This window comes from Balaenoptera musculus, chromosome 6 (genome assembly GCF_009873245.2).
Source record: "Balaenoptera musculus isolate JJ_BM4_2016_0621 chromosome 6, mBalMus1.pri.v3, whole genome shotgun sequence".
NCBI classification, from domain to species: Eukaryota; Metazoa; Chordata; class Mammalia; order Artiodactyla; family Balaenopteridae; genus Balaenoptera; species Balaenoptera musculus.
This window is the reverse complement of record NC_045790.1, coordinates 35,349,331-35,363,870: the sequence shown is the minus strand read 5'-3', so window position 1 is coordinate 35,363,870 and position 14,540 is coordinate 35,349,331. Positions and strand designations below refer to the sequence as shown.

General features: G+C 38.5%; 1 protein-coding gene across 1 annotated transcript in view; it reads left to right on the top strand.

The window, feature by feature from the left end:
- UBE2R2 (ubiquitin conjugating enzyme E2 R2) overlaps positions 1-14,540 on the top strand; it is an 88,501-nt gene that overhangs the window by 72,955 nt on the left and 1,006 nt on the right. The window contains exons 3-4 of the mRNA XM_036854468.1: positions 1,772-1,869; positions 11,661-11,795. Coding sequence (XP_036710363.1) covers positions 1,772-1,869; positions 11,661-11,795 — 233 coding nt within the window. The remainder of the gene's footprint in view (positions 1-1,771; positions 1,870-11,660; positions 11,796-14,540) is intronic.

Genomic DNA, 14,540 nt, shown 5'->3' with positions numbered 1-14,540 from the left:
ATCTTTTAATATGTCATTTCTAAGCACAGATCTATTTTTGTCATTTCACTACTAAGAAATTTTACTTACACACATATTAAACTCTGAACAAAGTAACATACTCCTGGCCTAATATTTGTGCTCTATTTTTCATTCAAACTGTGTTCTTGACTCCTGTGGTAGGTAGAATAATGGTCCCTCAGAGATGTCTACATTCTAATCCCTGGAACCTGTGTTATGTTAGATTACATGTTAAGAGGAATTAAGATTGCTTATCACATGACCTTAAACTAAGATTATTCTGGATTATCTAGGTGGGCCCAGTGTAATCACAAGGGTCCTTTAAAGTGGAAGAGATAGGGTAGGCAGAAAATGAGAGTGAGGAGATGTGACTTTGGAAGAAAGGCTCAAAAAATGCAACATTGCTTGCTTTGAGGATTAGAAGAAGGGGGCCAAGAACAAAGGAATGTGGGTGGCCTTTAGAAGCCAGAAAGGGCAAGGAAAGGGATTCTTTCTTAGAGCCTCCAGGAAGGAATGCATTGCTGCCCACACATTAACTTTAGCTCTGTGAAGAGCAGTGTCAGACTTAGACCTACAAAACTGTAAAATAATAAATTTGTGTTGTTTTAAGCCACTAAGTTTGTGGTAATTGGTGTAATAATACAAAATAAATGTAACTGCCTGAACATATTTTATTTATGATGTTGGTTTCTTCAGGCAATCTCATGTCTGAATTTCCCTTAGGTTATTAAAATTGTAATCATTATTGAAAGCCCATCTCAAAGCTTCCTCCACCATTAAGCTTTTTGTTTTTCTTCCACACCATCTCCCAGGTGTCCTCTCCAAATATACCTAGTCTCTCTCTCCTTGTTTCTGTAGTGCTTTTTTACCTTCCTCATGTTATCTAACAATACAGAGTTTTGGAATATAATATTTGGTATTGGCTTTATTAAAATTTTATTCTCCTTTAAAAAATGTTCTGTTATCTTGGTGTGTGTGTATGTATATATAAATTTGGGTTTATATGTAAGTTTTTTTCACTTTATATGGTTACACCTCTAATTTTTTAAACATTTGAATCTTTTGTTTCATTTTAGACCGAGAGATAGGCATCTGTATCGTTCTCAGTCTTGTCTTTTCTGTTAACAATCTGTATTGCATATGGTACACAATCCATGTATGTTTGACTTTAAATGTACTTGTAATTTAGGTCCTATAATTTAAATTTATGAACCAGAATATTATAGTGGTGAATTCTTCTATCCATATACTGAGGGAGTTATATATAATTAAGTTGTTGTGAGGCATGTGTCAGTTTATATAAACCATATTTATTGAAACCAGTGATTAATATTAAAGGTGATTATAGCTTCTCTCCAGGCAGATTTTAAGCAAGGTCAGATTTTTTTTTTGTTTCTTTTAATGTTAGATGTGTGAAAATAAAGAGAGAGATTTAGTTGCTTCTCAAGACTCTTGAATCATGATTTATCATGTTTGTCTGTTTCTATTTTTAAATGATTTTTTTTAGAAGGATGGTGTTACAGACATAGTGTTTCTTTTTTTAACTAAGAAATGTATTTTGGAGATTGGTCAAAATGAATATTTATAATATAAAAAAATGTTTAATTCTTCTTTATCATTGATTCCAAACAAGAAGAAAAAGCAGGATTGTTTACTCCCCTAATGGTAAGAAAACAAGTCTTCTAGGAATAAAAGAAATTTCAGTGGAATTGATATTTTTTGAATAACATACTTTTGAGTATTTACTGAATGTGATATTTGTGTCTCGTAGAATGGAGATGTATGCATTTCAATTCTTCATCCACCTGTAGATGACCCACAGAGTGGAGAACTGCCCTCTGAAAGGTGGAATCCTACTCAAAATGTCAGGTAAGGAATTACATAAGGAATAATCTGGTTTTTAGGTGGCTCTAAAGATTGGATATTATCTTTTAACAAGTACAAACGAATCCTTTCTATATTTGGTTGTTTTGTCTTCTACTGGAGCTTTAAGTAGCATGTATGCCCCATTTTGAAGAGTTGTATTTCTGGAGTAAAAATGCATATGTTACTCATTTCTCTGTGTTCACTTTGGAAGAATTTTTCTACTCTGAATTCTTCCTCTTACATTATCTAAGTTCCATCCTGCTGCTTTAGATTTCATGAGTTCCATGTTTGGATTGGTTGCTTCCTTATTCTAGGATTCTTATTACTTTTTGTTGAAAAGTCTTAGTCTTTACACTTTGTTTATCCATTCACCAGTTGATGGACATTTGGGTTGTTTCCGCTTTTTGGCTATTATGAATAATGCTGCTGTGAACATTCTGTGCAAGTTTTTATGTGCACATATGTTTTCATTTCCTTGGACATATACCTGGAAATGGAATTGGGGGTGCATAACTCAGTGTTTAACTTCTTGAGGAATGGCCGTATTTTCCAACATGGCTGCACTAAATTTTAGAGCATTCCCACCAGCAGTGTGTGAGAATTCTAATTTCTCCACATCTTTGTTAACACTTGTTATTTTCCATGTCTTTTATTATAGCCATCCGAGACGGTGGACATGGTATTCTCATTGTAGTTTTGTCATCAGTGTGTTTCTTTTAAAATAACTGTCAAAATTTTAGAATGGTTTTAGATTTTTAGAAAAATTATGAGGAAAGTACAGATAGTTCCCATATTCCCCACACCTGCCAGATTTCTTTGTTATTAACATCTAACATTCATTTGGTTCATTTATTACAGTTAGTGAACCTGTATTAGTACATTATTATTGACTAAAGTCCATACTCTTTCACGTTTCCTTAATTTTTACCTAATATCATTTTTCTGCTCTGAGATCCTCATGCATGATAGATAGCACATTATATTTAATAGACAGTTCTCCTTAGACAACTGCAGCAGTTTCTTGGACTTTCCTTGGTTTTGATGACCTTAACAATTTTGAGGAATACTGATCAGGTATTTTGTAGAATGTCCCCCAGATGGGATTTTTATTTTTTTTGATGTTTTTCTGCTTATTATACTGGAGTTATAAGTGTTGGGGAGGAAGACATGGATGTAAAGTACATTTTCATCACGTCGTAGCAGGGGTACATACTGTCAGCCTGACTTACCACTCTTGATGTTAACATTCATCACCTGGCTGAGACTCTTGTTTTTTAGGGTTTCTCCTCTGTAAAGTTCCTCCTGTCCCCCTTTCTGTTCTGTATAAGGGAAGTCCTAGGTGCAGCCCACACTAAGGAGGGGGGAATTATACTCCCGCAAGGCTGAGATATCTGTATAAGTTACTTCAACTCCTCTGCACAGGAGATTAATCTGCTCTCCCCCATTTACTCATTCATTCATTTTGTTAATCATTTTTAATGATCTGGAAGCTAGTAACTCAGTTAGAATCTCCATTTTTGTCAAAAGCAAAGAACTTGAAGCTTCCTGATGCACACAAGGATTTCTTACCTGTCTCTTATCAAGTTATGTGTTTGCTTCCCACTTTCTGGGAAGAGTAGACCAAAAAGTCTATTAAAGACATATCAAATACTATTGATTATGCTGGTTACTCATTTCTTTAGGTACTTTGTTCCATCCAGTATACTTAGAAAGGATTGGGAAAACAGATATATTTTAGATTTCAACACATCTTGCCAGTATATTTTTTTAATGAGAAAAAACTGACTTCCCTTTTTAATTTAAATAAATGTGTTGATACACCTCACCCTGACAAACATCATGCCTCTGAATAATTCTCAGATAGATCAGGCATTGAGACTTGCCATAAGTTTATTATGTCTATGAAATAAGGAATCATTGCATATTCCATATACTTTCTGCTTTACTTTAGTGGAACTCTCCCTTGGCGACGATGCATTTCTTAACAGTAATCAGAGATGGAATTAATTCGTTTTAGTGAAAATATAATTCCAGCAGCCCCAATCTATACATATCTGAATTTATTATACTCCACTACATAGCAAAATACTTTTTTTTTAACATCACTCTATGCTTTTAACAAAATTATTTATGAGAAGGGAAAAGCAGTCGGCTCTATTTGTAAATTTCTCTGTTTTGTACTTCTGATGTTTCATCACCACTAGGCAATGCACCATAGAAATATTTGGGATGTGTGGGAGGTATACATTTCTTGTAAAGGGCAGTTGTGAAAAGGGAAGCTGGAAAGGAGAACTGATAGGATATTTCGTATGTCTCCAGGGGCATGTATATATTAGTTTTAAGACCATTGTTTTACACAGGATCGTTTAAGATCATTAGTAAAATTAGTATATTTCTACTTCATCCCCTCATATCCGTGTATCACACAGTTGTTAGCTGATTATTTAGACCTTTAACTTATACGTACTCATTACTTGATTTTTCAGCATCAAATGGTATACTGACACTTAGATATAAAAGAAAAGGAAACCTTCTACCTCCCCCTTCTAACTTTTAAATATTATTGTTTCTTTATTGTCAGGGTTATAAAATTTATAATCTGTACTCTTCTGTAGCTTAATCCCAGTTTTAAAAATTCTTATTCCTGTTGTTAAATGAATTCATTGTTTGTTCCTCATTATTTACTTCCTTTGGTCTATTAACTGGCTGAAATTTGTCCATCAGTAATTTCTCAAGGGATTGCTCCTAGGAGCTATATTACATTCCCTGAGTTGTTACGTGTTCAAAATATTATGTGCTTGTGTATATGGGAGTATATGTGTGTGTTTGCCATTATACTTCAAATGACAGATTTTAACTAGATATAAGATTTCAGGATCATGCTTTCTTTCCTTGAGGATATTATGGGCATTACTCTATTGTTCCCGTGGAGAAGTTTGGCTACCCTATTTCTCATCCCTTTCACATTATATAATTGTTTAAGAGGCTGGCATGCTTTCGAAAGAAACACATTATTTTATTAGTAAAATTAAACTGACAATGTAGAGAAAAGGTTTTAAATATCTTGGAAGATTTGTTGAAAAATTGGACCAAAAATGCAGAGTTGTCCTTTAAGTATGATTTTGGTGCTTGTTTTTCAGGGCTAGTAGTAACCCTAGACTAGAAGAAGTAGTAGCTCTAAGGTGTTAGTGATTCTTGCTTTTGGAGGTTGAATGTTGAATCAAATGCATCACATACCACCACCACACCCACCCTTGAGAAAACAAGCCTCCTCTTTTTTTTTTTGGTGCAGCTTAAACAACAGAAATTTATTATTTCACAATTCTGGACTCTAGAAGGTACCGGCAAGGTTGGTTTCCTCTGAGGCTTCTCTCCTCATCTTGTCTTCTCTCTTTGTCTTCACATGGTCTTCCTTCTGTTCATGTCTGTGTCCTAATTGCCTCTTCTTATAAGGACATTAGTCATACTGGATTAAGACCTGTTCTCAGGACCTCATTTTAACTTAATTACCTCTTGAAAGACTCTATCTCCAAATACAGTCTGAGGTACTGGGGGTTAAAACTTCAGTATAGAATTTGAAGCCTCCCTGTTCTTTAGATGCAAAGCCCCAAACAAGATTTTTCTCATTGCATTCTCGTGCTGCTTGGATGGACAATCTATTACCATTACCCACAGGAATTCAAAATTTTTGCCTTTACTTCTGTGTAAATACACACAGACTGTATTTGCCTTGTCTCAGCCTAAAATGTTATAAACATTTTTTCTTTTTAAGAAAGGTCTGTTTGGGGAATTCCCTGGTGGTCCAGTGGTTAGGACTCAGTGCTTTCACTGCCGTGGCCCAGGTTCAATCCCTGGTCGGGGAACTAAGATCCCACAAACCATGTGGCACGGCCAAAAAAAAAAAAAAGAAAAGAAAGGCCTGTTTCTCATTTAATCCATTCCTTTGGGGGCAGGGAACTCCTTTCATATTAATCTGCCCTTTAAAACTACCTTAGCCACTTTGGGTACCAGCATCACTTTTTTTCTCTCTGGGCCCTCAGGTCACCTGAGCCCCAATTTAGAAGCACCTGGACTTCACATGAGGGATTGCCTTCCCTGCGTTTATGCTTTTTTTATTTAGAGGCTTCACAACCAGAACTTAGTTATCTTCAGGTTGCCCCTTTGATCTTCATCCATGGCTCTAAAAGGTATTTGCATTGGAAATCGTTACCTTCTTGGACCTTTTTGTTTCTTAGTTCCATATAATCATTGGATGGTTCTTCAATGTGTTGCTTGGGGTGGGAGAGTGAATGGAGAGTTTTGGTGTTTGTGGATTTATGGGGGGGACATAGAGTGTTTTGCATGCCTTGTGGAATGTCATCTGGAACACCTGGTGATGTCCAGAACTCTGAAAAGTCAGAAAAGTACTACCTAATGTGGGACACTTTTCCCTTTCCCATTTGTTTCTGTGTTATTTGTTTTGAGACAAGGGAGTTCCTTAAGGTAGTAAACTGTACATATTTCTCACAGGTTATTTACACAAGAGGCAAGATATGAGATGCCAGGGATTTTCCTTTATATCCCTTTGCTACTAAATTATCCAGAGTAAGCACTTGTCTGACTAAGGGTTCTAAGCTCCATATCCAGTTTATGGCTGTAGCCAAGACAGCAGTGGAGGTGGCAGAAGGTTCAGTTCAGCCTGTTGTAGGGTCTTGACTGCTGAATGGCACTGTTACCTGAAAGTGGTTCCATGTTCACATGTGTTTGGACTTCTCCATGACCACCTGCACTAGTCTTTCATTTAACACCTCAGTGAACATATTCAGAAAATAAAGTTGTACAGGCTTTTGTAACCTGAAGAAGAGTAAGGAATTCCAGTTACCTTTGAGAGCCGAAGTCAATTTATACAACAAGACCTAGTGAGTAGTGAGAGTTGGCTAAAGGGGAAAGCAAGAAAAATGTACTATGCTACAGTTGTAGGGATCCAGAGCGGCAGCCAGCTAGTTTCCACTGAAAGCTCAGTAGTTCTCCTCCTTTTAGAGGAAGGCAGCATACTTTCTGGAAGAAGAGATCCGCAGTCCTATCCTCAGATGTCCAGGATTAAGTTTAGGGGGTGAGAGTTCCTTATGGAATTGGGAAGTTTTGAGGAGTAGGCATTAGTCAGCAAAGAATGAAGTTGGGAGGATAGGGCCCCCTGATGCTGCTACATGTATGTGATTAGGAGTCCACAACACCATGCCTCTTTTTGGTGAAAGAAACAAAATGTGCCTTAATCCATGTTCTGTCCAGAACCAAGTGGGAGCTTTCGGGGTGGGTGGGGTGGGTGGGGTGGGTGGTAGGGGGGCCTCTCAGACCTTGCAGTAGAATTCACAAGTGCTTTCTCTGAGGCACCACCCCCAGAACTACCTGCCATACTTGCTGCAGGCTCTTGGATAGGAAAGTGGTCTTTGGTAGGGATTTGCTTTCCTTTGAAGGATAGATAACAGTGTTTTCTTTGCCACTGTGAAGATGTATCATGGGACCAGATTTATGGATCCACTCCAGAGGCCACACCTTCATGTAGAAGCGTTTCTCAGGAGTAGGGTAGGATGTTTTCCTATCTAGTCTTCTCTATAACCCACTGAAAGGGCAGGGAGCCTAGAGACTGCTGCAACGATTGGGTGACAAAGTAGGCAAGGTCAGAGGAAATGGCTATGGCTGTGCTGTTCCTAGGGCTCCTGTAAACCCCATTCTGAGCCAGGACTATTTTATTTATTTGCTCCCTTGATGTTTGCACCTTGGGTCCCACTGCACTCAGATTGCCAGTTTCATTCTGTGCAAATGATATGTATTTTGTGTATTTAAAATTTTTCCTTTTTAAACTAAAATGTTGTGATTTGGTCACTTTGTGTGTTTTAATCTGAGACCCTCATTCCTACCATGTGTTCTCAGGGGTATGTCAGTCAACGGCAGCTCCAGGGACTGCACAGCAGAAACTGTTGTATTTGTTAGTTGCTTTATTATTTTTTTAAAAATATTTTATTTATTTATTTATTTGGCTGCTCTGGGTCTTGGTTGTGGCACACGGGATGTTCGTTGCGGCATGCAGCATCTTTGGTTGCGGCATGTGAACTCTTAGTTGCAGCATGTGGGATCTAGTTCCCTGACCAAGGATCGAACCCAGGCCCCCTACATTGGGAGCTGGTAGTCTTAGCCACTGGACCACCAGGAAGTCCCTGTTAGGTGCTTTAGCAGCATAAAGAAAAACTATTTGTAGTATGTGGACCCATTAAGCTACCATGTTTTATCTTCCCAGTCATAACAGACTTCTTTACCATGATGTCCTCTTTAAATTCCTCTCCCATCTTGAAAACATATAATGAGGATTGAGTTTTAATTGGGTGATCTTCTGGTGTTACTGGTCCATCTTTTGAAATAGTGTAAATGAGAGATTAAAAGAACCCTTCTAGGTCAACTAGAAGGGTCAGGCAATGAGCTTTGCTTCTCTGTACGTCACTTTTTATCAAATTAAGGCCTGTAAAATCTAAGAATCTCAATCATTCAAACCCTCTTTCAGTATTTCTGTGTATGTTTTAAGAGTCAAGTAAGTTGAAGTTTTAAAGAATGAACCCTTTCTACCTCACACGTTGCCTGGGAGGGTATGTGTATGCACTGGAGGAAAAATGCCCATCTTTAATCCTGCAGAATTCCAAACTTTTGCTGCTTGGCTTCTGGGGAGACCCATAAGCCATGTCTTCTTTGTTGAGCTAAGGCCAGTTTCTGCCCTCCCTGCTAAAATTGTACTTGTGGTGACATAGTAGCTAACAGAGAAAGGGCAGACCCATCTCATTGATTATTGTCTATATGTTGAAAAGGGACAAATACAGTATTACCCATTGGGTCATAGATGTTTAATTATGATTTCCTGTCTCCCTTAAGTACTTCTTTTTCTTCTGAAAAAAATAAATGAAAAAAGATTTTAAAATACTTACTGAAATTAACAACACCAAAAAATAGCAACAACAAAAAAAGAGGTAATTGTTGGAATAGCTTCAGGATTCAATTCTGTTTTGTATGTTCTACCAGTATTCGCAGTTTCATTTTTCCACTCTATAAAAATAGGATTAATAATACTACCTTGCAGAGTTGCTTACCATGCTACAGATGTAACTAACACCTGTGTTAAATTATTTTGGTACGAGTGCCAGACAGTTTAAACTATGTATGATATTGCTTCCCATCCTCTTCCAGTCATGTTACATAGAAAATATGAAATGATAGTATTCGTAGATCACAATGTAGTAAGCTGAAGATGCTCCTTTGGCCAGAAGTTATTGTTCCAGAGGCTCAAGTTGTCCCAGGTCCTACCTACCAGTCTGTGTGAGGGAGTCACAGACAATTTACCTGTAACCCACTCACAACATACTGGTTGGGAAATTTTGAATAGGATATTGCATATGAATTGCATCAGGAATCTTCATTGGTGTTGGAGTCCTCTGCCAGCACTTGGTGGTATGTCTGCTGCTGTGGGTAGGTGGGCTTTTATGAAGGTGTGGCACGGTTGCTGTTTGACGGTGCACTTGAGGAGGGAGACTAACCCTGCCTGAATTGGTGCAGTGGGTTCCCCGTACAAAAAGCGGCTCTACCCTCCAGACAAAGGGAGGACGTGAAAGCGTGCTGGGTTAATAACTATTATCACAGTCAGCTATAGTTAGTGCCTGAGGCTTCTGAAAGCATCATGGATTTCAGTTTAGGGAGTACATGGTATTAGAAGTGAGTTTCTTATGATAGAACTGGATGATTCACCATTTAAAAAAATTGTACTTCCCAATATGGTATTTTAATAATAAACACAAGATATAAGAAAATCAACCTGGTGAAACCACTCCTGGGAAAAATTTCCTAATTCATTTAATATAATTCATCTAGACCTGTGTTGTCCAGTATGATAGCCACTGACTACATGTGGCTATTTAAACTTAAATTAATTAAAATTAGTACTAAAGGGGCTTCCCTGGTGGCGCAGTGGTTGAGAGTCTGCCTGCTGATGCGGGGGACGCGGGTTCGGGCCCTGGTCTGGGAGGGTCCCGCGTGCCGCGGAGCGGCTGGGCCCGTGAGCCACAGCTGCTGAGCCTGCGCGTCTGGAGCCTGTGCCCCGCAGCGGGAGGGGCCGCGATGGTGAGGGGCCCGCGCACCGCGATGAAGAGCGGTCCCCGCACCGCGACGAAGAGTGGCCCCCGCTTGCCGCAACTGGAGAGGGCCCTCGCGCGAACCGAGGACCCAGCACAGCCAAGAATAAATAAATAAATAAATAAAAGTAAAAAAAAAAATTAGTACTAAAAACTCATTTCTTCAGTTGCATAATCTACTTTTCAAAGTGTTCAGTGGCCACATGTGGCTAGTGGTTACCATATTGGATAACACAGATTATACATTTCCGTCATCACAGAAAGTTTTAAAGATACAATGCTGATCTGGACCATTAAACTGTACCACAGTTTGTTCTTATCCTGCTTATCTTTCTATCAGGTTTTGTATATGTTTTCTTCTGAAGCAATCCTTACGGAATTTTTCTTTTGCTTCTAGGATATTGTCAGTACATTTCGCATTTTTGGCAATGATGAGTTTCTTTGAATCTTCTTAGTGTAATTACTGAAGAAGTCCAGAAGGATGGAAGTGGGGGTACAGGGAGTTATTCTTACCCTAATAGAGAGGTGGGGGGTGTATATGTGGTAAATGAATTTGAACTAGATGGGAAAGTTTTCTTTGAAAGTGCCTTTGTCGTAATCTTGTATAATCACATAACAGAAACTCTCTACCCTTTTTAGGAAAAGGTTTCATCAAATCAAACATCTAATTGCCTGGTTCCCTCCCTTTATTTTTTGCTTGGGGCCAGGAGCAAAAGGCTATTTTGCAACAACACAATCTATAACCTCGCACCAATGAGAAAAGGTAGAGAAATTTAATTTTTCCTCCCATGTTTCTCCTTACCTACATGCACATAGCTTTTAGGGGAGAAAAAAGCCTGGGAACTATTTCAAACATTTTTGGAGCTTATTGAGCTTATTTTATTTCATGGAAACTTTATTCCCTTTGATTAAGGTGTCTAGTTTTTATCTGTGGATGAAAATTTCCCACAAGATTTCTAAGCCCTGAGAGATCAGGGATGGCAACTAATAACTCTCTCACTATTGTACATCCAACATCTCACTTGATGCCTCTGGCACAATAGTAAGGGCTTAGTAAATATTTTTTGAATCAAGATTTCTGTTATTCAGAGACTAGTTCTTCCATGTCAAGGCTATTGCTTTTTCTCCATTCTCCTGCTTAACTCTTATCTTGCTTCCCTTAGAAGTATGGAAAACAAATACATTTGTATGTAAAATTGGTTTTCAGATCTTCTAAGCAGCCGTGATATGAATTAGATATATGGAGTAGCATCATTTTTACCCTTTTCCACAAAAAGATTGCCTTCAAGCTAAATATTTTTTGCTTCTGCTTTTTCCTATTGCACTTAACTTGTAATTTTTTAAATGTTATTTGAAAAGCTTCCAGACCTCCAATTTTTGTAGATTGGAACATGTTGCCAGTTAAGACAGTGCCTTCTACAGAGTTCATATTTTGCCCTGCAACCTAACTTTCATGCTAAACTCAGATTCCCTCTGCTTTGTCTCCCAGGTTCCTAGCCTAGCCAGATGAGTACTGAAAACAAAATTTTGACACTCTATTTCCATTTCCCTAAAGTCTCAAATATTATAGTCTTAAATTTAAAACAAAATACTGTTGAATACTGTGAATATGAGTATTCGTAGCTGACCCTTTTTTCCTGTTTCTAGGACTATCCTGTTAAGTGTAATCTCATTGCTTAATGAGCCCAACACCTTCTCCCCAGCCAATGTGGATGCCTCGGTTATGTTCAGGAAATGGAGGGACAGTAAAGGAAAAGACAAAGAATATGCTGAAATCATTAGGTAAGGTGTTTTGTTTTGTCTTCTTTTTGATTACTTCAAGTCTTCATACAGAACCAAAGTATATCCTAGAACCAAGGGTTTAAATTGAACTTAAATATCCACTCCACTTCTGTCAGTTAGATTTATTGTTTGGGAAGAGGTTTCTGCCTGAGCCTAATGAGTTTGGCTTTTGAGACAGCAGCAGATCTGATTTCCCAGGAAGCAGAACTTCCAGGTTCTAAACTAGTCAAGTTTGCAAACTCTTCCTCCTGATCATTTTAGGGACACTGTTCTGGGCTTTGAACATGTCCTTTAAATGTATCAAACACCTAGTGTATTCCAGACATTACAGGTATTTTTGTTTTCAAATTTTTTATTAACGAAACCCTATAGATTATTGGCCTTTCTGACCATAGCAGCAAGTATCTTCTGGGAATCATCATTATCAGCAACTCTAGTATATGGTTTAACAGAGCCCTAGAATAAGAATCAGGAGACTTGGAATATACTCCTAGCTCTGCTACCCTCATGTGACCTTTTATCAGTTAACTTTTGGGGGTTTTTAATATTTCCATCTGTAGAAAAAAAAAAAAGAAGGTATTAAGCTCAACCATTCATCTCTCAAATTATATCCTACATAGGATATAAGATTTTCCTAACAGTACTTAAGGATTGGTAGAGCCCCAAGGACAGTTGCAGTACATTCTGTGACTTTTCAAAGTCCCTGTCTATAATAATCTAGTTGGCATGATACCATGTGATATGAAAAAAAAAATGCATGTCATCTGACAGCTGAATAAGTTTTCTGCCCACTGTAATCAGCTTTAGACCCTCTCCCTAATCCAGGGTCATTTAATGAAATTACAAGGATAGAATCTGGGCATCTGTATTTTGTTTTTACCAAGCCACTTAGGTGACTGGTATATACCAAAGATTGAAGATAACTAGTGTAAATAGTAAAGACCTGTAGAAGTTTAGAGTGAGAGTGGACTGAGGATTGGAAAATGGGAATGCTTCATAAAATAGTCAGGACTGGAGCCTAATGTTCAAGGAAAGGTAGGATGTAAGGTGCAGTCTTTCTCCTTAGAGAGCTCATACTTTTGTTTGTAAACAAAGAAATGAACATGTAATATGATAAGTGCAACTATAGAAGCATAAACAAGATACAGTGGAAGGAACATATAATATGGTTCCTAGGAGAGAGAATGCCTCATAACCAAGAATTTTTCAGGGAGAGAGAAACATGCTTGCTAAAACACGGGTGTATAGTAACAGCATGACAGACACATCAAGAGTATTGTAAATTCTGATTTGAGAAGTAATGGGAAATTAAGAAACGCATCAGGTCTTAGAAGACACTGAAGTCATAAGGTGGGTTTGGGCCTTAATCTTAGAGGTGTTGGAGTGTCACTTAAAGATTTTGTGTGAAAGGATAATCCTATTTGAGTTCCAAAAGAACACGACTGACCAGGAGACCGGCTGCGGTTTGAGGAGGCTGAGATGAAGACTAAACTGACGTAGTAACAATCAAGAATGAGAAAACAGATTTGAAAACATTTAGGACTTTGGAGTAGTAAGAGTTATAATTTTAGGAACTGAATACTCCATGGAGGTGGACAATGACAAATGCAGACTTGCTGAGTTAGGATTCCTATAGGGAGCGTCAGGACGGAGACATCCAGATGCTCAGATAAGGGTATACAGAGCTCAGAAGAAAAGTTTAGGCTGGACCCTGATGATTTGAGAGCTATCAGCATGAAGGGTTAGAACCATGGGAATGGACAAGATGGTTCAAGGAGAAGGCTGTGAGAAGAGAGATTCAAGCCTGAAAGTCTCAGCAGCATCAGGATGTAAGGCAACAGGATCCACCAAGAGAGGTCTAACTAAAAGACAGGGAGAATAGTGGTGGTGTTTTTGTGGTTTTTTAAAAGTATTTATTTATTTATTTGGCTGCACCGGGTCTTAGTGGCAGCATGTGGGATTTTTTTTTTTTTCTTTTTTTTTAAGCTGCGGCATGCGGGATCTTTAGTTGTGGCATGTGAACTCTTAGTGGTGGCATGCGGGATCTAGTTCCCTGACCAGGGATCGAACCCAGGCCCCCTGCATTGGGAGCACAGAGTCTTAGCCACTGGACCACCAGGGAAGTCCTGAGAATAGTGGTTTGATGTTTTTAAGTTAAGTTTTTCTAGTCCCTTGAGGGGTCGAATTTTCATACTTGTTTTCTAGTCCCTTGAGGGGTTGAAACGTTAACCTTCATGCGTTCATACAGTCAGTATTCGTTGCACAGCTGTACGTGCCCAGGCGGTGTTCTAAGCACTGGGGAAGTAGAATTAACTAAGATAGACAAGGTCTCTGCTCACATTCAGGGGCAAGGAGAACAACAGAAAAATGAACAAATGAGGAAGATGAGTAGGATAATATGAAGGAATGACAAGATGGCTGCTTTAAATTGGATTGTCCAAATAGGCCTCCTCTAAGGTGACATATAAGTTAGTACCTGAGTGACAAGAAGCAGTCAACCGTATGTAGGGCAGAAGAGCAACTGGTCCTCACAGAAAAATCAACTAGGTATGTTTGAAGGTACTAAAGATCCCCAGAGTGGCCTGAATGTTTTGGAATTGGAGAAAGTAATGGGTGGCGAGAATGAAGTGGTAGGCAGGTGGATCATGCAAGACTTTAAGAATCCAACGTAAGATATTTGGATTTTTCTCTAAGTAGGAGGATTATTGAGTTGTTGGGGCTGCATTCTGAGTTTAGTGCGAGGAG